Genomic DNA, 25,921 nt, shown 5'->3' with positions numbered 1-25,921 from the left:
CCCCTCTCAGCAGAGATGGTTGAGCCCTCGTCCAGGTTGCTGTGGTCCTATCCTAAAATTCAGTGTTGCTCACTTCTCTCCTATCAGCTGACACAGCGCGGCGGGCGGTTCTGCCTGTTTCTCATCTGAGAAGGGAGAGGGAATCTACTTCAACCCAACAGAAAGAAAACATACTGTAGGTTACATGTGTTAGTTCTGAAGATGAAGGGGATTTACAGAGACGGATACTACGACGGATCTATTGAACTACGGGACGTTTTCAACAGGAGATGCGTTAAATGTGGCCGGGGGGACTTTGTTCAAGCCAGAACGATGAGGATAAGGACGGGAATTGTTTTTTGGAATCTCATCTTTTCACTGATGTTCACTTGTGTGAAAGGTACGAGCCACTGCAGCAAACCTCTGTTTTCTAATGCGCTTGGTGTGTGAGCGAGAGTGTGTGTGTGTGTGTGTGTGTGTGTGTGTGTGTGTGTGTGTGTGTGTGTGTGCGTGTGTGTGTGTGCGTGTGTTCGTGCGTGCGTGTGAGAAATCAAAAGCTTTAACGATACAAACGTGCGCAAAATTTGCTACCACGTTTTACTGGATAGAGTTTTAAGGGGCGCATTTCACCGCTTTGGCGCTTAATGCAGGCTTTGAGCCGCTCAATAGATATTCTTGCGGTAGCCTACGCTTCTCCTAATAGCCTACGTGAGCTGCTTTGCTTATTAGGCTAACTAGTGAATTGTTGAGGTGCAAGTTCATGCACTGCAGATTTCATATATAAGAGATTCTTATTTATTTAGGCTCGTGCCGTCCGCCTTTTCTCCTTTCTGGGTCGAGTTTTCAAGTATTTATGTGGATTTTGCGTCAGGCCAATTTCTCCCCCACAAATGTTTCTGGAACCATTTAGGGGGCAGAGGCAATTAGTGGTGTGGAACCAATTTGTCGACTGGTGTTTATCGGACTTGCCAGTGCATGCAGGTGTAAGGTGGGCTTGTTAGTATTCTAGTGGCTCTTCCTCAGGGTCTGCCCATTTGAATGCTCGCTCTAGCTGGCGAGGTAACTGATTCCATTTTAATTCTGATATGAATCAGCTACATATATTCAGACCGAATTTCAGCACCCTATTGAAATGCCACTTTTCTGATGCTCTATGTAAAATGTAGTCTTATTTCTCTTTGACTATGTGATGTAACAAAATCCCCACTTTGTACTAAACAGCCTGATCACCTCTGTATTTCTTCACCTTGTTTACCACAGTAATGGGATTCATGCTATTTACTTACAGCAGATTCTATAGAAATCAGCAGAAGCAATTGTTGCTCATTTACTACTCTGTAATTAGTGTTACATGTGCTCTTCATTGTCCACTGACATAAAGCATTTACAGAAAACAAATACAAATCAATTTAGTTGCTTCCTTGTTATGTCAGATACATACGTGTGTATCATGTTGTTAATGTTACACTGACTGTGAGAAATTCTCATTTGCAACTAAAATTACAACGCCAAATCCAATTTCTACCCCTCAAAATGTGTTTCTTCTTGACGTGTTAGTATTCAGGAACGTTATGTGTGAGTGCATGGCTGTTTATCTGTTGAATGCATGTGTGAATGTCGGAGTATGGGCACTCACAGATATCAATTTACATGCAGATTGTTTACCCGTTGAGTAATTCTCATGTCTGACTACTGGGGGTGGATGAAATGTGCAGCATGCAGAGTAGCAGCGCCCACCAAGAATGAGCCAAGTCGAGTCGAGCAGAGTCGGGCACAGTGTTGTTTCATCACCACCCACATTGTGGCAATGTCAAACCTCGAGGCCACTGCCAATCCTCCTAGTTCTGTTACTTATTAGGGAGCCAGCCAGCCAGGGACTGGGGAGGAAGGGAGGGAGAAAAGGAGGAGGAGGCCTGCGTCTTCTTATGGAAAGAGCAAAGGAAATAGTGACAGAGACAAAGTTAAGCAGGAAGAAACATGGGACAGCTGTTGTTCCCTTGTGCTGACAGGTGACACAATGTTTGCAGAAGTAAAAACATATGAATCTGGCCTGTGACTCACTTCTCCTGCTCAGATAATGATGCTGTAAAAAAGCCTCTATCTAACAAAGTTTGTACAGCATTGCTTTGCTCAAGGTGATTTTTCATATTAGATTATTTTTGAGCTAGGCTCCATGTATGTGGGTGTTGCACAGTTCTGATTCTTAGTTCACAAATGTGTCTCAGTCACCTATCTGATTCTTGGTACTCCATACATATTATGAAGTGGAATTAAGTGCAAGAGCAACAGTTTTGTAATTAATAAAACTGTTTGACTAAAAAAAACGTGTTCTCATTGTGACAGTGCGCCAGACAGGACATCCAGCAACTGTGTCACCAAATCCTTGGGGAAGTTATAAAACTGCTCGATACAGACACAAATTTAGAAAGCTAAATTGCAGGGACTGGGTTATTTTTCTTTAATAGAGCAAAAGACCTGGGTCAAATACAAATTGAATTATTTTACACTGATAGTAGATACTAACCGTCTCTTCTCTTGAGTATCCCAGCTGTGTTTGCCCCTTTTCTCTCATGACATTCACACTGCATCCATTGATCAGACGCCAATCAATTAATTTTGCAATAATTTAAGAATCACAAAGCCGAGGGCGCCTTATTCTTATGACACATGTATGTGTAAGCAGAGGATAATATCCTGTTAGAGAGCAGAGATGTTCTCAAACTATAGTGAATGAGATCCAGCCTGGAGTTTTGGCCACCACCTTTTGTATTGTACAGCCAGTTATATTGTTTATGGTTACTAGAATATTTCACATTGCAACTGATGGCTGTCATTTTACAATTTTTTTTTACTAATATCTAGTTAAGATGATACTTTGTAGATCAACTAAAATATCCAGCTTCTGTATTCTATACAGGACGGTCCTACATAGTAGTGACATGATACGGAAAAGCAGTAGGGGACATGATCGTCATTGGAAGTTGCAGGTACACCACAGGAGAGGACAAACAGAACAATCAGACACCGGTCTCCCACACTGACATTAGCACATAAAATTACATCAAAATATTAATGACAGTAAACAGTTTTAAAAAAAAACACTTCTGTTTTCTGTGATTACACTGTATTTCTCAAATTTCCTTCTATCTTCCATATTGAAATGTAGTAGTTGTTTTTTTAAACTTTACACCAGGCAGTCACTAATTGCTGGTAATCAGGTGAGTTCTGCACATGCAGTAATCTGGCCACTGAGCCCTTGATGAAGACTTTCTCTCTATGTGATTATGTAAACAGGCTGCAAAGGCTGCTGGGGCTAATCAGGATTACAATTTGTCTGTGTAATGATACACTATCTACAGGGAATTTGGTGCATTACCCCACTGCCCCGCAGGTTCTTGATCTCCACAACAGTAGAAGAAGTAGAGCAGAAGTATGAGAAAGAGATGGACAGTCTTCAGAAGAATCACCTGAGTTCAACTGGAATAGGTGGGAACAACTTACCAATGTCCAGGATACAGGAGCTCGGAACAGTAACACTCTGACTCCCTTGATTCCTGATGCCTCTTTTAGTGTGGACATCTCACTAGATAGCCCTAGTGGCATACCAAAGTAATACCCAGTTCACCCACTAGCCGCTTTAGGCCTGGGCAAGGTTCTCCGATGTTGCTGACAGGTCCCTTCGAAGGTTGGATATAGTTTGCTGGTTCTGATTAAGTCAGTTCTTCTCAGGTATCAGTTTTAATATAAGCAGTGCTCTTGGGGGAGAGAGATTGGCAATATCTTGTCTTCAGGAAGAAAAATAGCTCACCGGTTGTTGAGATTAAATGTAATAGGCTGAGGAGCAGCTGCTTCCAAAGTAAAGGCTACAAATTCAAGGTGGACTGTCTTCTGTGCCTCAGGTGCAGGTTTCCGAGAGGATTAAACTCTGCTAACTGTCTGGAGGCATATTCGCGGATAACAATGTATGCATTTATTAAGTCTTGTGCATGCAGTGGTAAAGTCTAGAAAACCTGTCAAGTAAGAAATTTAAAGTAACAATGTAGTTGGGGTGTATTTATGTGATAGCTGTGTTTACTTACAGTTATTAGGGGGAAACAACTGCAAAGTGTCTATTATGATTGACATGGAACTTCTAAACCACTAACTACATTCCTGTATATAAAATCCCATATGTTTGTGTCATTGAAGCAGTAATATCCAAACAGTACCTTTGGATATTGTTTTCCATTGATCTTTAGAATTGTATCCACAGTACAATATATTTTCAGTTTTATTCACTCTTTAACCTGCGTCCCACATACTGTAACCTCATGAATCTTCCTTGCAGTGACCACTGCTGCTCTTATTTGTGTCTGTGGCTGTCGGCTGTCTTTTTGATATGTGACAGAGAGGAGGCAGGGGCGAAGCATGGTCAGGGACACAAAATGGGGTGATGTGAAGGTAACTGAGAAGGTAAACTACTCAGTGGAGGTTGCTGTGATTCCACAGCATATTTCACAGCAGTTAAAATGATATAGGTGTGGATAGCTGTAGATACCTGTTTAGATTCTCAACTACACCACTTTGCTATCAATGTTGAGGAGGCAGGACTGCATAGTGCATACTGCAGTCCTTGACAGGCAGACCATACCATTTAATTTGTGAGTTGTTCTCAAATCAGCAGTTTAGGAAGTTATTGATTTCTTCAGAAGTGTTTAATTACTATTAATTTAATTTTAAGTTTAAAAGTTTTATATTATCGCCCCTTCTATAAGGAACAACGTAGTGTAAAATTTGATCTCTCATGTAGTGTATTTTCAACCTGTGAGAAACACATTCAGGCTTCTGCTGCGCATACTGTAAAAAACATTGATTCACTTAGCATCTGATTGTAGGGTTCCATGCTGCGTACATTGGCCTTTGGCTCTGGCCTGTGGAGCTGCATTTATTAAAGCACTTATTCATCCATCTTTGTCCTTTCTCAGTTTAAAACCAGGTCTAATTTTGGTCATGAGAGTGTTATCAGGGACCCACAGTATCACTGATACAAAGAAGCTGAACCTGGGCCGAGCCGATTTCATCAAACTGCAAGCGCAGCAGTTTTAGAGCTGCAGTTCACCCATCACATCACCCAGGGCTGAGTGAACTTTACCAATTATCACAATTATTTGACATTTTTTAGATTTTTAAATAAGAAATTGACAAATCAAGAAAATAATTGGCAGATTAATCAATAATGACATATAAGAAAAGATATATAAAGACATACTAACTATTGGACTACCATCACTACTACTACTACTACTACTACTACTACTACTTATAAAAATAATAACATTTATAACAATAATAATAAACATATCTGTCTTTTATTAATTTAAATATCAGTATAATTGTCGTTTGTAACACGTAACACTTTGGCTTTAGAGTTTTGCAATGGTCAAGTGCCTGACAGAACCCCAATGTTCAGACCAGGTTTTAGATATTTAGAGAGCCAAATTGATTGATAATTGATCATTTATAACACGCTGCAGGTTAGTATGAAAAAGTAATGTTAAATCCAACAGTCTTTACAAATGTTTGAGAGGAAAATCCCAAAACACAAATGCAAAGAAAACAAAAGCTCCTTAAAAAACTGCAGCTGTAACCCTCATTGCCTCTAGGTGGCGCAAATTGCTGAAGCGATGACTTTCTTTACCTGTAGCTGGTAAGATCAACATGTGTACATGTGCAGGTGAAATCTTAAGTTGCCACCATTCTTTCCTAAAGGTGGAGAACGTCGGCACATATAGAATTGTTCTAACCATTTCCTTGAGAATCGACAGCAAGCTAAATGTTAATGAGGCAGCTGCAAGTTTGTGATTGAGTTTCAAGTAAGTGAAGGTGCTTTGCATCGCAAAAAATGTCCTCACCATGTCAACGGGCTGTTGAGTAGAAGAAGATGTTTACTCAGAAAATGGAAAAACAGTCGAGCCCTGTGCTTCTTACCCTTTTTTGGGGGAAAGTGAAGATGTTATTGTTTGTTGGGAAGATTGGAGGCTAGAGAGACAGGCGTCCTATTAGATGTGCTGTTGGCTCTCAGTTTTGTGTTGTACAGCAGTTCTCTCAGTGGCGGCCTGGCATCAGGTGCGATATGGCTCAGTAGCACTTTGAGGGGGTATTGGTGTCTCGCCATAAAATATTGTATCTGCTGGGAAGTGGCTAAAACATCAGCAACACACAGAGGCTGGAAAACACTTATTACACTTGGCAATGCAGACACACAACTTCTGTTACTTCCTTGTGCATTGGTCTGTGTGTGTGTGTGTGTGTGTGTGTGTGTGTGTGTGTGTGTGTGTGTGTGTGTGTGTATGTGTGTATGTGTATGTGTGTGTGTGTGTGTGTGTGTGTGTGTGTGTGTGTGTGTGTGTGTGTGTGTGTGTGTGTGTGTGTGTGTTTGTGTGCGTGTGTGTATTTGTGCACGGGCCAGCTGTGTTTCAGTGTGGCAGTGTATTTGATTTTAGTATTTCTCGCCTCAGTGGTTGGCAATTTAAAACTACCAAATGGAATATTTCAGAGCCCCTTTCCAAATTGCAGTGACACACTCATGAGGTAATAGTCATTCTCTAGAAAGCCTCTTTTCTGTTTCTGTTGTATAGAGCCTATTTCCATTTCATCAAGCATGCACACACGCATAGTGAGGGGCTGCGACGATGCACATTCTATCAGTATGAATTGTGGATGTGCAGCAGAGCCATGCAGATAAAATCCTTCTCTTTGGGGACATCAATTTAAGATTTCTGTCTACTAAGGTTGCTGTCTAGGCCGTTGCAGTCATCATTGTTGTATTCCTGGTTGTGTTGATGAAAAATGATTTTTCTCTTCCCTCCATATTTTATGTCTGAGGCTTCGAGTACAGCTTGTTATAGATCTAAGAGAAAAGTGCTTAGATTTCTAAAAACAAAATTACCCCTAAATATAACTCCTAAGTGGTACAGCAGCAATGATTTGATATAGGGCAGACCCTGAAGATTCACTATCTGAAAGGATGACAGCAGACAAGCAAGAACTACCTGGCACATTTCCTCTGATCAATGGAAAAACTAAATATTGAAGGTAGTGTCTTAGACACTACTCTTTCTCATTGTTGTGTTCTGTAAGAGGTCTGGATACTTTGCAGCGAATGAAGCACTAGGAAGTATGTTGACCTTTGTTTTGCTTGGTAAGGGCTCTATCTCTCCACTCTGTGCTCTGTAACCAGGCCTCACTGATGGATATCTTGATATTGGCTGACTCACCCTTAAGGTCAGGTGCAAATCAATGCAGTTGTTTTTGTACTTTAACTTTGATTGCTGGTGCTGTTGCCCCAATCCCCTCCCAAAGCGCTCCCCCCCCCCCCCCCCCCCTTTGTGATGGGCCGTCATCACGAACAATGATGAAATGACATCCGGAAGAAGAGGTGTCCTTGACTAAGCGTACACTACAGTCAATTGTGAGGAAATGAAGTAGCTAGCAGAGAGAGAAAATAATACATGCCAAAAATAAATCAAGAGGAGCTTGAAAGCGCATAGCTCAGTAGGCTTGTGGATATTGGGCTTAGGATTTGTTTGAAGAAAGATACTGTGATGTATGAAGGGTGAAGGCAAAACATTTTTTCATTCATAAAGTAGATCGACTGGTGATCCAAGTAGTGTTCAAAGCAAGGCTTTTTAAAACTCAAAAACTGATTTTGATTATCTATGAATATGGATGCACAGCAAGATTATTAAATTTAAGTTGTACAGTTTATTGTTGTTATTGTGTATTGTTATTATATTTCAAGTTTATGAAAGTTCACTAATGAACAGATTATATATGCTCCTTTTTATTCTCCTTCTCACATTCAGTTTTTTCAACAAATATGTCAATATGACAGAACCCTGTACAGGCATATTATGTTTGTCACTCCACACACTGTTTGTATCAGAGATTCTAAATAGTCACTTACTGCAAGTCTAAGTTAACTTTATAGACTTCTTGGGGACTCTGAGGCTCAGCACAAGTCTCTAATTAACACTATTATTTTCTTATTTCCCCCTCTTATTGGACAGGTCTATTAGCTACCTAGATAGCAGGCTCTATCTATAAGTCATAAGAAATCCTAAAATATTTTTTGAATCATACCCCTGTGGAAAAGCACACAGTGACTCAACATCAACATTTTAGAGACAAGAAGTGTAATTGCCCTCGAAAGATAAACATCTCCTGTGTATGTCAGAGAATAGCGACTCGAGGAACAAGTCCACCTCTGCTTTCTTTGGTTTCTGGGATCTGTGCAAGACACACACCAGGGGTATTATTACAAAGTGATATATCCAGTCATGTCTGATATGGCAGTAGCTCAGGTGGAGACTATTGGCCATTAGTCATATGGTGGCTCACTTCTGTCCTTAAGCAAGACAACCAACCTCAAATTGTTACAGATATATGTGAAACAATGTAAGTCGCTTAGGTCAAAAGCATCTGCCAAATGACTGTAAGGCAATGATACAGTTTGAAAATGTAGCATGCTATCTTGTGACACTTTAGACTGTATAGTCCATTGACTATGTCCAATAGACCCCACCAAATATCCTTACAAAGAGCCCTGCAGCTAATGTCCTCTTGCTGTTTTGTTTGTCCACACATTCCAATGATGTCATGATGCATCAATGGTGTTGCTTTCCAGATGGTCAAGGTGTTGGTGTGGTGGTCAGCACTGTCCCTGTTCCTGGTTCGAATCCCCATGCACGTGTTAGATTAATTAATGGCTCTGAATTCCCCATAGGTGTGAATGGTGTCCTGTCCAGGGTGTACCCCACCTCACCCCCGCCCGATGTCAGCTGGGATCGGCTCCACTCCCCCGCAACCCCGACAGGGACAAGCGGTTGAAGATGAATTAATGAATAATCTAAATGCCACTTTGAGAAAAATATGCTCCATTGTTGCTCCATTAATGCATAGAGTTTACACCGACTGGTGTCAAAGGAGGGCCCTACTGTACAACAGGTATTTTATTGCAGTACTTTAAATCCAATTAATCAGAAAACAAAAACTTGTTGTGTTAATTTAGAAAAACTTTACTGTCTCGTTGTAAAAAAAGTAGCATGCATGCTACCACATAAATTAGGGACAATAGATAGTTGATAAAAGACAAATAAGCATACTAGACGGCAAATAACTTCAATATACTTATAAGTATACTTACTAAGTGCTGCAGTTTATAATCAGAATTCAACAGTTTAACTGCCGGGGGAAGAAAATAGTTTGTCTACTAGTTAAATCTGCTCTGTGAGATGAAGCGATTACCTGAAGGGAGTAGGTCAAACTGTGAATGTTTATTTTCCAAGCCTGTTTAATCATGGTCTGTTCAAAAAAATAGTTGAATGGAATGGGGGATCTTTCATACCCATCAGCAACAATCCATTATCCTAGTCTGTTTGTCACTCATGATAATTTAGCAGTAAAGGAGTCCTCCTCCCCTCTCTCAGCTGCACATCATCATTTCTCTTTATGGCCCAACTACAAATCTGTATTAATGGTGCAGGACAGCATATTGGCTGTTTACTGCTTTGGGCACCTATCCCTTCATACACCAGCACATTTTCTTCCATGATTGCAGTAAACCTTAAATAACCCATTTAGCCTGCAACAAATTCTATTATCGAAACCATCTACGTCTATGATGCATAATGTATTTTGTTTTTTAAATCAATCTTATTCTCCTTTCACACAGTGTACAGCACTGTGGTTCATTACCTGGTTCATTTAGCACAAAATCTCTGTATTCACAGGGCAAAGAAGAGAGAATCAAATTTAGTAGTCTTGTTTCCGCCTTTGCATTAGTGAAAAGCTATGCAAGGCCAACAACACATATAAATATGCATGTACTACTCACACACAAACACGCACATATTCTATTCAGACTGATAATGAGACAAACACCTTCAGAAATCTCATCAGGGCGGGAGACAACCGTCATTTTCCTGCCAACGTTTTGCCCAGCTAGAACAATCGGTTATACACATCAAAGGTGTGGCACAGTGAAAATGCGGTGGCTATCTGTGTATATATCCAAAAGGCCAGGGGTAAATGTAACTATTTGAGGAACAGCTGGGGTCGTTCTTGAGCTGTCTGTCAACCAGTGTGGCTGCCTGCTGAGGCCCTTATTTTTTCCTAGACTTGTGAGTTATGATACTGATTCATATTTCTGAACCGCATTTCCCCCACTGTGCAATCACAGCATGTTGTTAATTTGGTTTCTCATCACAATTTATGGTTGGTGTTGCAGCGTGGTGCTAATATGGGGTCAGAGAAAACCCCGGGGAGTGCGTTTTACAATTGTAAAAGTGATGATGGAGGTCAGGACAAGCAACTAAATGGTGACAGCGGAATTAAACATGACATACTGTAGGTGTAAGTGGTAAATGGATTGAATGCATGTCCTCTCTCCGGTACATTGAAACACATGTTGTTCCTTTGAAGTAACAAGATCAATGTTTACAACAATGTTCTTTTTATAGATATAGCTTTTATAGAGATGACAGTGCTTAACATATTACAAGCTCCTATGATTCATGGACTTGAAAAGGGGGATTGTAATTCATAATGGAGAGCTTATAGAAAGAAAATGGAAAAACAAAGTGGGCAATAGCTGTTGGGGGGGGGGGGGACTGAAGAGTCAGTAAATGAAAATGTTGAGTGAGATAAAGAGAGGGTGAGAAAAAAGGAAGTGAGACTTGCAGGGATATAGAAAGATAAAAGAAATAGATAGATGTGAGAAGGAGAGAGAGAGAGAAAGAGAGAGAGAGAAAGAGAGAGAGAGAGAGAGAGAGAGAGAGAGAGAGAGAGAGAGAGAGAGAGGGGAGGAAATAGATATCTCGGCAATGAGCATCTGTTTTGTCAGCTTCATGTCATCAGAACAATCAGCCACACAAACATTGCAAAGCAGTTCACATTAACAGCATCCCCCTGAACACAGACAACAACCTGACACTGAACCATTTAAGGGACTAATAGAGATATATGGGTGCTGTCCTTGCTGTAGTTCGAAACTCTGATAAATAAAAGCAGTTGACTTATACCTTCTAAAGTTGTGGGTCCAATTTCTATTGAGCCCCACACAAGGTTTAGAGCTTCTCTCTGTGCCCTGTTGACATCCTCATCCAGGATTGCTTCCGGTTTTGATATCCTATGATAAGCAGCAGTTACAGGGTTACAAAATTGTGTGGTGACCTCACCATAACTATCCGGTAATGTGGCAGTGATTAAAACTGCATGTCTCTGGATTCATATATTTTTTACTTAGCTGCTTTAACACTCTCACTCTAGCAGGCATCAAATCAAGATAAGTGTCATTCCTTTGGTATATTTAAAGGGGTATTCCAGCAGTTGCCACACTAGTATGGGTCAAGTTCCAAAACTCTGGCTCCTACAATTCCTTTCATGCATCTTTCATGACACCATCCCTTCCTCTTAAATGCTAACTTCTTTCAAACCCCTCCAATTAGTAACACAGACTTACTCTTATGATGCCTTAAGCCCAAACCGAGATAGCCGTGATGACAGTATCAGGGCAATGTTCCTTACAGAGACATAAAATTACATACATTTTATTTTTTCTGTCCGTAAAGGTTAACTGAATCTATTTTTGTTGCAGCCACTGTTACTGTTGGATATTTAGTACAATTGCATCATCCTATGGCCATTTCCCGGTGAAATTTAGTTTCGGAAAAATGTATTCATAATTATGTTAATAAAAGTAGTAGATGAGACTTTCAGAGATGAACAATATATTGAAGCCATACATCAGCATTCCACAGTATTCCTGCTTGAATTGAAGTGGCTAAGTTTAAACTGTAACTACAGCAGCCACTGCAAGTGGGCTCACTTTCAGTAACGGAAATGTCTTCCTCACAATTCTTTTTTCAGTGTGGGCATGGATCATTCTGCCATGTCTTCAAGAGTTCGTCATTAGCTTTAACCTTTCGGCTAAACTGTCTTACATAAACCCAGTCAAACTACCAACTGCCTTTAGTTTGAAACACAAGTATAAAGTAGCTGCTAGAAAAATATGTTGGCAGCTCATTCAGTGGCAGTTTTGTAAAAATGAAGGCAATGTGGATCAGACATCATACAGGTAGGCTCTGTTTCGGTTCATTAAATTCAAGAATGTGTGCAAGGTTAAGGTAAATGATCATTGAAAATAAATACAAGAAAATCCTAAAGACAACCAAGTAATAACAAATATTACAGTAGCTTTTAAACATGCTGCCACATTTCAATTACTCATCCATACTTTTACAGTCATACAGACAACTTTGGTGGATCAGTGAAGAAGGCTGTCCTGCTAAATACAATATTCCTGAGAGTACTTGAAAGCAGCAATAATGGACTGTGTCACAGGTTGGATCATGTTGACCCTATAAGCGGCGCATGAATGCTGCAAATTTGCAATGATTACCCTGCTTGCTCTATGGTGGCGGAAATAATTTCAACTTAGAAATGTGACAAATGCTACTGAATGTTTCTATATTTTCTATTTTTTAAAGTTTCCTGTACATTGCACTCTGTTTGCACTGGTGTCTTACTGTCCTGTGTTGCTATTTGGTACATTTTCTATTGACTTTGTTGCACTATTGTAAGGAAGACAGTATATGTAGCATGTAGGGAAATGTTATCTCATTGCACTGTGCACTGTGTATATGGCTGTAATGACAATAAACCCTCTTGAATCCAGACTCTTGAGTAAACATGGTAGGTTAGTATGATCAACCTATCATTTGTAAGCAGCTCCTACTATCCTGCATATACAGTGTATATCTTTCCGTTATAAGACGAACGGAGGGAATAATGCATTTAGATACATAACAATCCGTTGCAGTTTGTTTTGGTGCAGTGTGATAGGATATGATGCAGTTGGATTAAATCTGACCCGGTTCTCAACATTTGTTTAATGAAAACATTCATTTTCCATAATAAATGAAAGTCTATTAAAAATTGGCTCTGCTGCTTACCTTTAAGTAGATATATTTCAAAAAAGTATGTTTGTTCCTTTACATTATGGAATAGGAAGAAAATGGAAAACAAATCAGAATAACATGTCATAGTGTTCATTACTTTACAGGTATGATTAGACATGTAGAAAAAAAACTACTACTTTATGAACAAACAATCTGTCTGTTTACCATATCATAAAAGCCATTACTTTCAACTCCACTGTAAGGTCTTTGGTCCTGAGTAATAGCGGGCTATAGATGACGGTATTACCTGAGACCACGCTGAGATGTGGCTAAGTCATAGCTGAAAAAAGATTTTAAGATATGCGTCTTTTGCGTGTTCTTGCTTGTGCTAGCTGTAATGTAACTAGCATCCACATAATCATCGTCACCTGAGTCGCTTTCCCCATGTCGTCTCACCAGGTGAGTTGTAAGATTCATTGTGCTTGTACTTGTGTCACATGCTGTTGATGTTGCTTCATATGCTGTTCTACAGACCTTACAAGTGACGTGACATATGTTTTCCTTCCTTCTTAGAGAATCCAAATTTCTTCAAAATTTAGATTTTAGATTTGATGTAAACTGTGTCAGCCATGTTGTTCTTCATCACAAGCAGCCATAGCAACGTTCAATGCTGTGTTAACATTAAACATTAAAATCGGTTTCCGATTTGTACCAATTAATCTTTACGCCCCTAATACACCCAAATGGGCATGATGGTCTATGATTATCAAGAAGGTCAGGCAACTTGATCACTGGGGAGTGAATTGGTCTCAGGGACAGGTAATTTACATGGACAATAAGTGGAAATATAGCCTATTGTGAGGGACTGTGGATCAGGACACCTGTCAGGATAATATCCTGAAGGTACTGGAAGATGTAAAGGCTGTGGAAAAATATTAGAGAGAATTATCATATTTGTAAAGCAGAGCTTTTTTGGTGTGCGATATAAACAGTTGCAAGGCTTTGTACAAAAATAATGATAGCTTGATGAGGGAAATTAATTGTCAGTTTGTCTCTGAGTGTAACATTTTGTTTGCTCACATCAATCTATAAGAAGGCGTACATACTATCAGGAAAAATTATTACTATTTTTCTAGTCAGAGGCCATTTCAGTCCCCTATGCAAGTGATCTGTTTGTTTTGCTTTATTAACATTCTGCAGTGTGTGTGTGTATGGCCGACACTATGCAATACATCCTTTACCTACTGAGTGTGAAAAGCTAATTACACTACGAGTAAATTGTGGGATGGGGGGGGGGGGGGGGGGGTAAACCATGCATCTTAATTAAGTTCGCATTTCATTAGACGTGCAAGATAGCCTCAAATAAAATGGCACTTTTTTGCAGTGTGACACAGTGTGTATGGGAGCATGTTCCCACATTGTTCTTGTAAGCGTGTGCAGTATGTGTGGAAGTATAGATAAATAGGTGTGATTGTGTGAGAAAAAGTATACTGTAAGTGTCTGTGCGTGTGTTTGAGTTAAGGTTACTTAGCTGTGGCACATTTGGTCGTTATATTAACACCATGAAGGTTAGCCAAATCATATTATTGTAGTTTATGAATGATAGTATAATGCTTAACCCGATATGTCAACGGTATTGATTTTCAGTAGGCCGGTGCAGCCAGGTGCAAATATATATATATTGTGTGGGCTGTAAAACAGAGTGTTAAGGACTTGTGGCACCACATTGGAAGACCTTGTTTGTTTCTTGTCTCTGGGGCTTTCTGACCCACTGGAAAGAAGTGGACAGACATATTGATATATCACTAGCTTTTTGTTCGATATAACATTGATAAACATCATAGTAGTCCTCAATTATGCATTTCTCTTCTATAATGACAGCATTAGTTGGCACAGCCTAAGCTCTTATTCAGCTGGTTGCCAGATTTCTCTCACACCTTCTGTCAGCCAACAATGTGGATTTTCCAAACAACTTGTTCTGAGTTGAAGAAATATTGCACCTGGACTTTATAGGGTACACACAGTTGTTCCAATAAAAATGCTGCTTGGAATAACATCTGTACAGGTCTATTTAAAAGTGTTAAAACCATTTTGTTTCTTTATTGCTGCTTGGATGGCGCACCGGGCAAAATTAAGTACATTTTCTCTATGGAATCTCCTTTTCTTCCATGTGTTGAAGAACATTTTTTTCGTTATCTCTTTAACTGAGTCATACACACTCATTGTGCGTTTGATAATAACTGTGTGCTTTCCTTTCTTTTCAGGTTTTATCCATACTTGCGGAGGCACTTTAAAAGGGAGAAATGGGACGATAGAAAGCCCCGGATTTCCATACGGATATCCAAATGGAGCGAACTGTACCTGGCTGATTGTTGCAGAGGAGGGGAGCAGGATTCATATAGTTTTTCAATCTTTCGCTGTGGAGGAGGAATATGACTTTTTATCTTTGTATGACGGGCATCCGCACCCGGCTAACTTCAGGACGAGGTAAGCAAGGTTGATCTTTATTGTGCACAAGTCAGCAGCAGTGTGTGTGGATTGTATTCTGTCAACTATTTTCTGACATGGTTTTGTGCAGAAGTGAAATGCCCTCTTACAACTGTAGAATATTCTGGTTTGGATTTTACACGTGTAAAGCTCATTTTGTGTTTTGGTTTCAAGGGAAGATGTATTTTTGTACCTTAACAGGCTATAACTTTAACATATTTATTTATAAGTATGCATGGAACATTTGATAGGCTACTCTGGACAGTCATACACAGTATACAGTATGAATTTTTTGTTCCAGTATGAGGAGTACACAATTTTGTACACAACAAATTCAAAAACTATTTGTTTCATGAAACACACTTTAAATAGTCATGTGTTTGGAATCCATAGCAAAGAAAACCATCAACCTGAAAGCTCTAAGAAGAATCCCTGGCATTTATTTCTGAATGAGCAGTGTTCAATGATGCATGGGTCAGCTAGCCAACATCCTTTATTTAAATGCTTCACTGGAGGAGACAGGTGTAGAGGAAAACATGAAATTCAAACAGAAAGATTTCTCCTTGTTTACTATAGTCACTGAACAGACAAACAACTGTTTACTCAGTATGTTTTCGGCATTCTTACAAATGCCTCACATTCAAGAGATGTGGAAAGGTTCTTCTATGTTTCTTTTTATATTTTATCCCACTCCTCAGTATCTGTCTCTAACGGAATTATTTGGCACTCACTGTGTTTGATTTCACAGGATGGTGAATCCACACTATGCAGCTGCATACTGTTCAATAATTGAATTTAATCAAGAAAAATTGATACCCATGGTGAGATGACATGCCATGATTTTTGCAGTGGAGGCTCACTGTACCGAATCCACATGTTAGAGATCACTAAGGATGGATATACGACTCTAAATAGGCAGGCTGTAGATTATTTCATAGACAATATTTCATTGAAGGCTAAAGTTTAAATTCAGACATTTTCAGTGCACCATTCTTGAAGGTTTTTGTGAGATGTACACTGCTCAAGGATTTTGATTAATACTGTACATAATTCTGACGTGTTTTATTAAACAAACATAAAATCACCAACATAAAGGCTGAATCAAACCCTCAAATCTTGCAAATTTGGGGCAGTTGTTGCTTAGGAGGTATGAGCGGGTTTTTCCGCTGATTGCAGGGTCGGTGTCAGCTCCTCCTGTCCACATCCTCCTGTCAAAGCGTGCTCGGGCAAGATACTGAACCCCAAATTGCTCCTGATGTTTGGCCAGCATCTTGCATGGTAGCTTGCTGCCATGTGTGTGTGTGTGTGTGTGTGTGTGTGTGTGTGTGTGTGTGAATGGGTGAATGAGAGGCTAAAATAAATGCAGTTCATTTATCCGTTGCCAATTTGGTTTAACCATGCTGGCTGTACACTAACCATCATTGACTTGCCTAGTGAAAAATATCAATTTATATATATTGTGTTTGGCCATTAAAAAGAAGGACATACTCTAATTCAGAAAGAAACTGAACCGCTGCATTCTTGGGATGTTCTCATTCCTACTTTCCGTAAATGAAACCCACTTTTGAGAATATTTTTTTTGGTGTTTGGATTTCAAAGGAAACCCCCACAAAGATTTTACATTTTCCTTGTCAAACCAAATTGCTCAAAATAAACCCACTCTTTATAGATATGTGTGCTGTGCACTATGAGCAGATCATCTCTTGTCTGAGCTGATCACACATCCGCTTTTAAACCTGTCAAAAACTTTTATTTTATTTTAAAATACATCTTAGTGTCTGATTACCCACTTATATTGACAAGCATGTTCCATTAGAGGTGAGTATGGGGTCCAGCATTTCTCTTTGAAACACTCAAAAAGACAGTGCCAAAATTATTTTTCACGTCACATTTATGTGCCTCAGCTCCAGTGTAAGTGGACCGAGGTCTCATGCTAATACAGTGGAGGATGCATAGCAAAGCGTGGCAATGAAGTGGAATAATTCAAGAGCTGAATCGTTGTTGATACTTTAGCAGCTGAATCACTTTAGATACTTAAAAGATTATGTTGCATAATGCTGTTTTCAAGGTCAGGCTTATGAAAGGTTTGTCACTCTTCTGATTGACTCCACATCACTTAATGATCTCACATATATTACTCTTGCTGGAAATGATCCCAAAAAAACAAAAATGTCTATGAGCAATTACAGAGCAATTCCTGACATTACTATGACATATTGCTCTCCATGGAAGTATTGTCAGTCTTAGCTTTCTCTCTATACTGGGGAAAATCATTGCACAAGTAGGCTACCTTAAACTGAGCCAAACCAAAATATTCAGCATTACCATAACACACTGGATCAAACCTTTGTGTTGTAAAGAGGGGGCATTTTTATGCCAGTAATTTGAGTTTAATGGCAGTAAAATGGCAACAATCAGCAAGTTATGTGATCACACATGCTGTTGATGTTGCTTCATATGCTGAGATAAATCTATTGGCTGTAAAGTATACTACTTAGTGTTGTTAGTGCCAGAATGTTTACTCAAGTAACAATAATAACTTTAAAAATCAGTGACAGTCAAACCGCAGTGCAATTTTGATAAATCGGCTCATCTTTATTCAGTGAAACAGTACCACAGCTGAGGTGTTTCTCAAACATGATTAGTATCAGCCACACAATGCATCACTGATTATAGTTTGAAAGAGTGGGCAAAGGAAAGACAACGCCTCCGTTCAGAAGACATTTACACCGTGAAGTCTACGTAGAACATTAAAGAATACAATGCACATTTCCCATTGTTATTGAATGCAGCACACATTTCCCAAGCTGCAGCAAACACGTAAACGCAAACTGTCGCCAGACAGAAAGCAGACACCTGTGGAAATGGGCGGAGAGCAGAGCATACAGTAGAGGAGGCTTCGGTTGACCTGTGCTAATTACTTTAGTAAGTGGCTTGTTTCTATATGTTCCCCACCTTGTCCTGGTGTCTTCATTAACATAATTACATAATTTGATAACAAAGTTTGACAGCTCTAGCTACCGTTAGATAACGGCTTTGCTAAAAAGCTACGCTAATCCCCTGGTCCTCGTACCGGTATTAATGTTCGACCCAATTATTAATAATAATATTGACTTGAATACCAACATGGCATAAAGATCAGCATTATCGCTGCGACTGCAAACTTGAAGAAACTTGCCATAGCCCATGCCAATAAGTGTTCATGTTGCACAGTGCTAGACGAAAAGCACAACCGGAGCTTCTGGCCAACGGTTATGACGTAGCTGTGTTCATAAATTGACCAGAGCCATAATTGATGTTATTGGGTGCACCTGTGCTTTTCCTGATGCGACACGTCAAATACCTCATGTCAAAAGTTGTGTTGTTATGTTAAGACATGGAAGTCCAACATCATTCATTTATAACTAAATTGTAAGGTATTTTGATCTTTATATGTGTATGGGCGGGCTAAATGACACAAACTCCGTAGAGTATAACGTTAGTACGCTTAAAAACAAAACACTCCTAGGAGCTTCATGGGTGAAGCTATTCAACGGGTTGGGCTTACTGTTAGTTTTTGAGTACCAGGGTGTTGTTATCGTTTTTTATCTCAGTTGAACAGCCTCAGTTTCACGTATTTCGACCGACAGGGAACGGGTTCTTTAACGGTTCAGTTTTGTGCGGAACCATTCAAGGACGCGCGCGTGTGTGTTTATCTGAATGTGCCATCATTTAGCACCATTAAGAGGAGTGCTACTTATTGTTTAGTTCCAGGTAAAGTTCATGAATGTGAGGTGATTTCCTCTCATCAACAATCACTTTTTGTTGTTTACTTGTGAGGATTATAAGACATCAACACAGAGGCCTGCTGTGTGCAGATGGATAACCGTTTCACTCTTTTATCCTCGACAAGAGCAGCACAGACATCTTCACTTCTTCACTTCTTACATTTCATAATAACAGCTCTGCCTACACAGTTAACTGTTTACCAGAGGGAACCCAAATTCATTCAGAGCATGTCACTAAAAGGCAACTCAATATAATATCTGACAGTTGTTCAGTGTCTTTATTTGTTCTCAAACTGAAAACTGGAGCTGCTGTACATTCACTTGCTATCTTCACACATATCTTGATAAACTGCATTTCTCCTCTGCTCTGATCGCTCTCATTCACTCCGAACACATCTCCTTTCACATTTTCATGTCATTTATTGTAGGGCTGCCCCCAAGCACTGGTCGACCTAAAAATCATTAGACGACCAATATTTCATTAGTCCATTGGTTGCAGGAAAAAACAAACAAACATTCGGAGCCTTGTCTTGTCAAAAGTAAGTGAAAATCTATGTGACTGGCGGCTGGTCTTAAAAGGCTGGAGGGCTTTTAATTTGAAGGGCCAGATCCAGTAAGTCGTGACACTCATTCACTGTCAGTGTTTGTTTTTTTAAATATTTGAATTTTGGTCATTTTCTGTTTTTATAAAATACACATACAGTGTCCACTTAGATCAGGGCTGCCCAACCCTGCTCCTGGAGAGCTACTGTCCTGCATGTTTTAGGTTTATCTCTGCTCCAACACACCTGTTTCTAATGATGTGCTCGTTATCAAGCAGCTGAAGCTTGTCACAGGTTTGAAAATCGTTAGACTCAAGCGTGTTAGAGCAGGGAGAAACCTGAAACAAGCAGGACAGTGGCCCTTCAGGAGCAGGATTGGGCAGCCCTGGCTTAGATCCACCTATGCAATCATATAAAATCCAATACAAAATGATTTGAATGCTAAAACACCTCCTTGACAGAGTCAACATAAGAGACATCACACAAGAGGACTTTTTCGAGGACAGTTGTATTAGATTGCATTAGATTTCACAGGTGTACTTAATAAAGTGGACACTGAGTGTGTCTTTTAAATGTCATCTCTGATTAACTGTTTCAAATATAGGGTTAACAATTTTCAATACAAGAAACCAGATATTATATTTGCTGAGACTTTTTTAAATTCACATGGAACTAATCCTACCATTCAGAGCGAAGGAGGAAAAGCACAAGTAATTCTTGCTACTAGACAAAAGCAAAGGCTCAAATCCTGATGGGTTTTTGCTGATCCGACCCAAACCTCTAAATAGCAACGTTATTCTTTGTGTTTTAGTCACACTTTTGTTTTTCCAAGTGGCATATTTCCTCACAATGTGGGACTATTTTGTGTGGCGCCAGAAAATGATAAGTCCATGACACACTCTTTGCTGTGCCTTTAGGGCCCAAAATGTACGCTAGTAGAACGCCTGCTCTAACACAATTAATTCTGTCCAAAACAAAAATCACTGAGAAGAAGAGAGAAAACAAGCTACCTTACCTTGTGTTTTCTTACCTTTATGTTTAACTTTTTCAAAAAAGATGCAGGAAAAACTTTTCCACCCTCTCTTCCAGCAACTGTTGTGAAAGATACTCATTTCCATATATTTTTTTTCCTTCCCTTCTCTGTTGATGTGTTGTTCACTCAGCTGGAAAAAATACGAAGGTATTTTCCCTTTCTTGGGTAATTATGAATAGAAACCTTGATAGAGATTAAGGAGTCATTTAATTTATTAATGCATTTAATTAATTAAGGCAGAAATTCAGAAGGCAACACGACAAAAGCGACAATGAATTTCTAACATGAAAAATAATCGACATCCCTGTGATGGACCTGATTAGTGTGTCTTCCCATTGATCTATGTATTCTCTTTGCTCTGTGAAGTTTTTTCCCCCATCCCTCTCACTTGGTGCTGCACTTACATTACGTATAATCCCTCGTGACTGGGAATGGTTGGTTAAAACACTAATTATTGCTGCAATAATGTGTTGAGGATGGTAAAGGAAAGGAAGTGAGTTAGTGTATTAGAGCCTTTTATTCCAGTGTTGCCCTGCACAAAGAATTACCTCATTAAGGTGATCTTTTTGCTGCTGTCATTACATTATTACTATGACAAGTGCACACATCGCATGCAGAGTTGATTAAGGCTTTGTTTTTGATTTGTTAAATTTGACACGTGGTTATAGAGCTATTCTTGCTGTAGCTTGTGAATAACAAATCCCACCGTCAAGTAGGGGTGGGCGATATGATATTAGAACGTTCTGATAATTTGCCAAAGCAGAAAAATTGTAGTATCCTCTATATAGTTAAATATGTATAAACGTACAACACGTCTGACAGGCTTCACTTTGTGAAAAAATGCAACGGAAAATTAAAAATGGCTGACTTCCTGTTGGACTTAGGGTATGGCCCCAAGAGGCTTTTTTCAAAGTCTCCATACTTTACATCTGCCTACCAAATTTCATACATCTACGTCAAATTTAAAGGTTGAGCAGTGTTTTTTAGATATTCTAGGAGACGCCGTGAGCCAATTTATCAAACATAAACCCAAGACCCATATCAGGTATTAAGTTTAGACACTTAAGTGCACTGAAGAGCACCAATAGCCCCTCAAAAATGCTAAAAGTAATTAGGAGGTGCATTTGAGCCGATGTGCCATGCCCAAGCCCAATCGTGACATCAAATAGAAATATTTACTCTTGTGAACATGGACATAACATTTTGTGAGTTTTTGTGCATCCTAAAGTCCTCAAACTTGTTGGTAAATGTAAATTGACAGGCAAAATCCAAGATGGCGGACTTCTACTTCAGTGAAATTAAGATGAGAGTAATGATCCCACCAAATTTCATAACCATCAAAGGAACTTTATCCCAACCATGGCATGTGTTTGTGGGCACTATGAAACCTGCCCCCCTACCCCAATTACTTTTGAACTTTTCAGTTTTCGCCACTTCTGACCTGTGCGACAGTTTCTGTGCGATGGTAGTAGAAAAATAATAATAATAATTTCTTCAGAGTAAATAGGTTTCCCGGCACTTTCGTGCACAGGCCCTAAATGATACAAAATGAATAATACATGATTATATGGAACTACATTTATTACATGGACATGTTTGCCTGATCGTTTGGCAAATGTCATGTCATGAAAATCCCTTTTTAAGCTGTTTTCATATATGAAGCCAGGAGAATCTGGTCTGGAGTGTCTCTTTCACATGCAGCACACAATGAGAGATTCTCCATCTCATGCGTGTTCTCGCATATTGGATATACTCTTGATTGGTTAAGTTAAGGGGGGTGGGGGGGACTTAAATAATTGTTGACAAATTGTTGACTTTTTGTAAAAAGTCTTAAATGTGTTTTCACTTGAGTATCATTACGTTACTTGCATGTGATCATATTCAAAAAGAAAAAATACTGGTTACCCCATTTGACACAAACCAGTTACACCACCTGACGTGCTGTTTCTACAGTCCAACAATACCTTGTTGATAGTGACACTGAAATTAAGCACTACAGTCAGGAGTTCATTGAACTTGACGTTTAATTTCATTTTAGTGTAGGAAAACCATTGGGCAAATAATTTTATTAAAGTAACCATTCATTAGAAGGTAAAATTCGAACGTTCGAGTTCAACTATAAGTGTGTTTGTTGGGTGGGTGGGTTAAAGAGACAAATAATCATGTCTGATGGGGTTGCATGCCCTAAAATTTACTGAATTAATCTGAAATTAATTTGTAAGGGTTTGGTAGCGGATATTCTGTAAAATTCTGAACAATACACACACACACACACACACACACACAAACACACACACACACACACACACTTTCTCATTCACTTGAATGAATTAATATAATAAAAAAGGCTGGCGGTTCTCGGTTTCAGCACAAAGTTTTACACACTCCTTGTATTGCACTTTCTGGCGCTGTTGTAAATGGTGGTAGAGATTTGTCGTGCTCAAACTTTTAGTATTCTCTAAAGAATACAGTATTCTGCTCATCTGAAACTTTGAATCCAAATAACCGAGCCATTATTTTTAATTTATTTTACTATCCAACTCCTCTTTGGCTGCTCTCGCTTGCGTCTGTCTCTGTGTTTGTGCTGCATGCGCAATTGTGCATGAGTGAGCGGGTAGGGGAGGGGCTGGTCCTGTTTTTACTCATAGCCTTTTTTAGTTTCTCTTCGCGCACAAGAGTTTGAAACAGCCGGAGCATTTCGATCAAAAATAGCTTTTTTTCATAACCTGAAACGTTTGTTCCTAACTAGAACCTAAAAGTCAGTGGGTGTGTCAAACAAAAGATAGAGCAACGGAGCCTTCTTCTCTGGGGGCGGGACCAATAAATGACATGAACATGTGAAAGGAGATGTGTTCTGAATGGATGAGAGAGAGCGATCAGTGCAGTGCAATAAAGTGAATGTACAGCAATTCCAGTTTTCAGTTTGAGAACAAATAAAGACACATGGAGGACACCCGTGTGTTGTTTCTGCTGAGTGAAGTGACAGAGGTTAGCTCCGGAGACTCCGGCCTGGAGTCAAAATAAGTGTCTCCTGTGATTTCTGACCAGCAAAAGCTAACACTGAACAACTTTCAGATATTATATTGAGTTGCCTTTTAGTGAAATGCTCTGAATGAATTTGGGTTCCCTCTGGTAAACAGTTAACTGTGTAATGTGTACGTAGAGCTGTTATTATGAAAGGTAAGAACTGAAGAAGTGAAGATCTGCGCTGCTCTTGTCGAGGTTGAGGAAGTGAAATGGTTTTCCATCGCTTTTAATGACACCCACTGGTCGACCAAGAAAATCCTTGGTCGGGGGCAGCCCTAATACCCTAAATTGACTCTATGCTAAGTCTATCTTCTGCCCCAAACACAAATTTACCAGAACCACAATGCAGATAGCATACATGGAGAAGAGGATTAATTACCCTTTTGTCTGCACACCTGTGAACTAATTACAGTTTTTTTTCTTTCTTTTAGTTGAAATGATTTCTCCTATTTATCACAGTTTTGTTTTTGGCATTCGAAACCCTGCCTGTTCACATCAGGAGAATTACTTGCTGATGCATGATACTGTAGAAAACGACAATGTGATTCTGTGCAAAACTAAAATTTAGTGGCACACTAGACACACAGAGATATTAACTTTCTGACCATTCACCAGGTATTGTCCATATTTCATTTCCCTTTGACCTTGATTTGACCTTTGTTTGTGCAATTATTACAACAAAATGGCAGTGTCTTCGGACGCCTGATGACTCAGCGGTAGAGCAGGTGCCCCATATACAGAGGCTAAAAGTCCTCCCCACAGCAGCGGGGGTTTGACTCAGACCTTTGCTGCATGTCATCCCCTCTCTCTCTTCCTCTCTTCCCCATTTCCTGTTGATCTTCAGCTGTACTAACTAATGAAGGCATAAATGGCTAGAAAAAAAAATCTTCTCTTAAAAAAAAGTCAGTGACATGGGCTGCTGTAATGATTACGAAAATAATTTAATTTTGAGGAGACAGCTAGCAGGTAGACTATAATTCACCCTAGTAAGTGACATGCCTTATGTTGCTCTGTGTCTTACAATAAAGAAGTAGTTCACCTTAATTGTTGCTCACTAAGTAAGATCAGTCAGAGCATGCGAGACCCCCCCCCCCCCCCCCAAGCTAAGACAAAATGCGAAACGAAGTGTGAACCTGCAGGAAAAATAACAGTGAATAAGAGCAATGAGAAACAGAAGAAGTGAGCATAACTACTGTGACAGACAGAGCTAGTGCGACACAAAGGGAAAGACAGATGGGGTAGAGAGACAGTGAGTCAGACAATAGAGGTACATCATTCCTGTCTCTCTTCTCTCCCTCTCTCTCTATGGCACGCCACTACCATGACACGCTAATCAGATGGCGTGACAGCTACCTTCAGGGCTGATGTAGTGTGTTCAGCCGGAAGGAAAGACTGTATCTGTCCTGGCAATCATTGGCACATTGTTCCCAGGCACACACATTCTACTACCATTGGTGTTGCTTTGATCCATAAACGGGTGGCGCCATAGCTGTTCAGACACCTTGCACTTCTAGATTCATGGTGACATTTTTGGTTGACCTGGTGGAGTCCAGCAGAGATGCAGCAGAACTTTTTTCTGGCACACACTATAACCTTTTAATTTGTATTTGTAAAGCTGCACAAAGATTTTTGTTAATAAGCTTTTCCGTCATTTCATAAAATTTCCCATTTCACTTGTGCCTGTTTTTGAATAGGCTTTGATCAAATTTATAAAATCATTTTCATAGAATTAATTTGGTCCTGACTATGTATGACCTCTAATGCACCAGCTTCCAACACCATCACAGGTCAAAAACAATAATGTTGCTGATTGGCTATAAATAGGACTGCATAATCTACTGTACAATGGAATGAAACTGGAATTTCATTGTCACAGAATCATCTTTGAATCAAAAAACTATACTTTCATTTTTTTACCCCAGCAAACAGTAGATGTATTGTCCTCCTGTCTGTGGAGCCATTTTTCTTGTATGTAACCAACCTTGTTCTTTATTTATAAAAATTCCTTACTTATACTTACTTATAAGTTACTTATGATCCTGTATTCAGGATGTCTTTTTTGTAGAATTGTGTCTGATATCTCACTCACAGTCTCCTTGTGTCTTAAGAAACAACAAGCCCCTATGGCGTTTGTAAATTACATTTTCC

The 25,921-nt window shown here is 39.5% G+C and overlaps 1 protein-coding gene across 1 annotated transcript in view; it reads left to right on the top strand.

Moving 5' to 3' along the window:
• Positions 1–201: 201 nt before the first annotated feature.
• LOC310950587 (CUB and sushi domain-containing protein 3-like) overlaps positions 202–25,921 on the top strand; it is a gene marked incomplete at its 5' end in the record, with an annotated part of 253,461 nt that continues 227,741 nt past the window's right edge. Inside the window, 2 exons of the mRNA XM_083918484.1 lie at positions 202–379; positions 15,182–15,404. Coding sequence (XP_083774610.1) covers positions 202–379; positions 15,182–15,404 — 401 coding nt within the window. The remainder of the gene's footprint in view (positions 380–15,181; positions 15,405–25,921) is intronic.

The sequence above is a fragment of the Echiichthys vipera genome (assembly GCF_963691815.1).
Source record: "Echiichthys vipera genome assembly, chromosome: 8".
In the NCBI taxonomy this organism is placed as follows: Eukaryota; Metazoa; Chordata; class Actinopteri; order Perciformes; family Trachinidae; genus Echiichthys; species Echiichthys vipera.
This window is presented reverse-complemented; position numbering and strand designations above follow the sequence as displayed.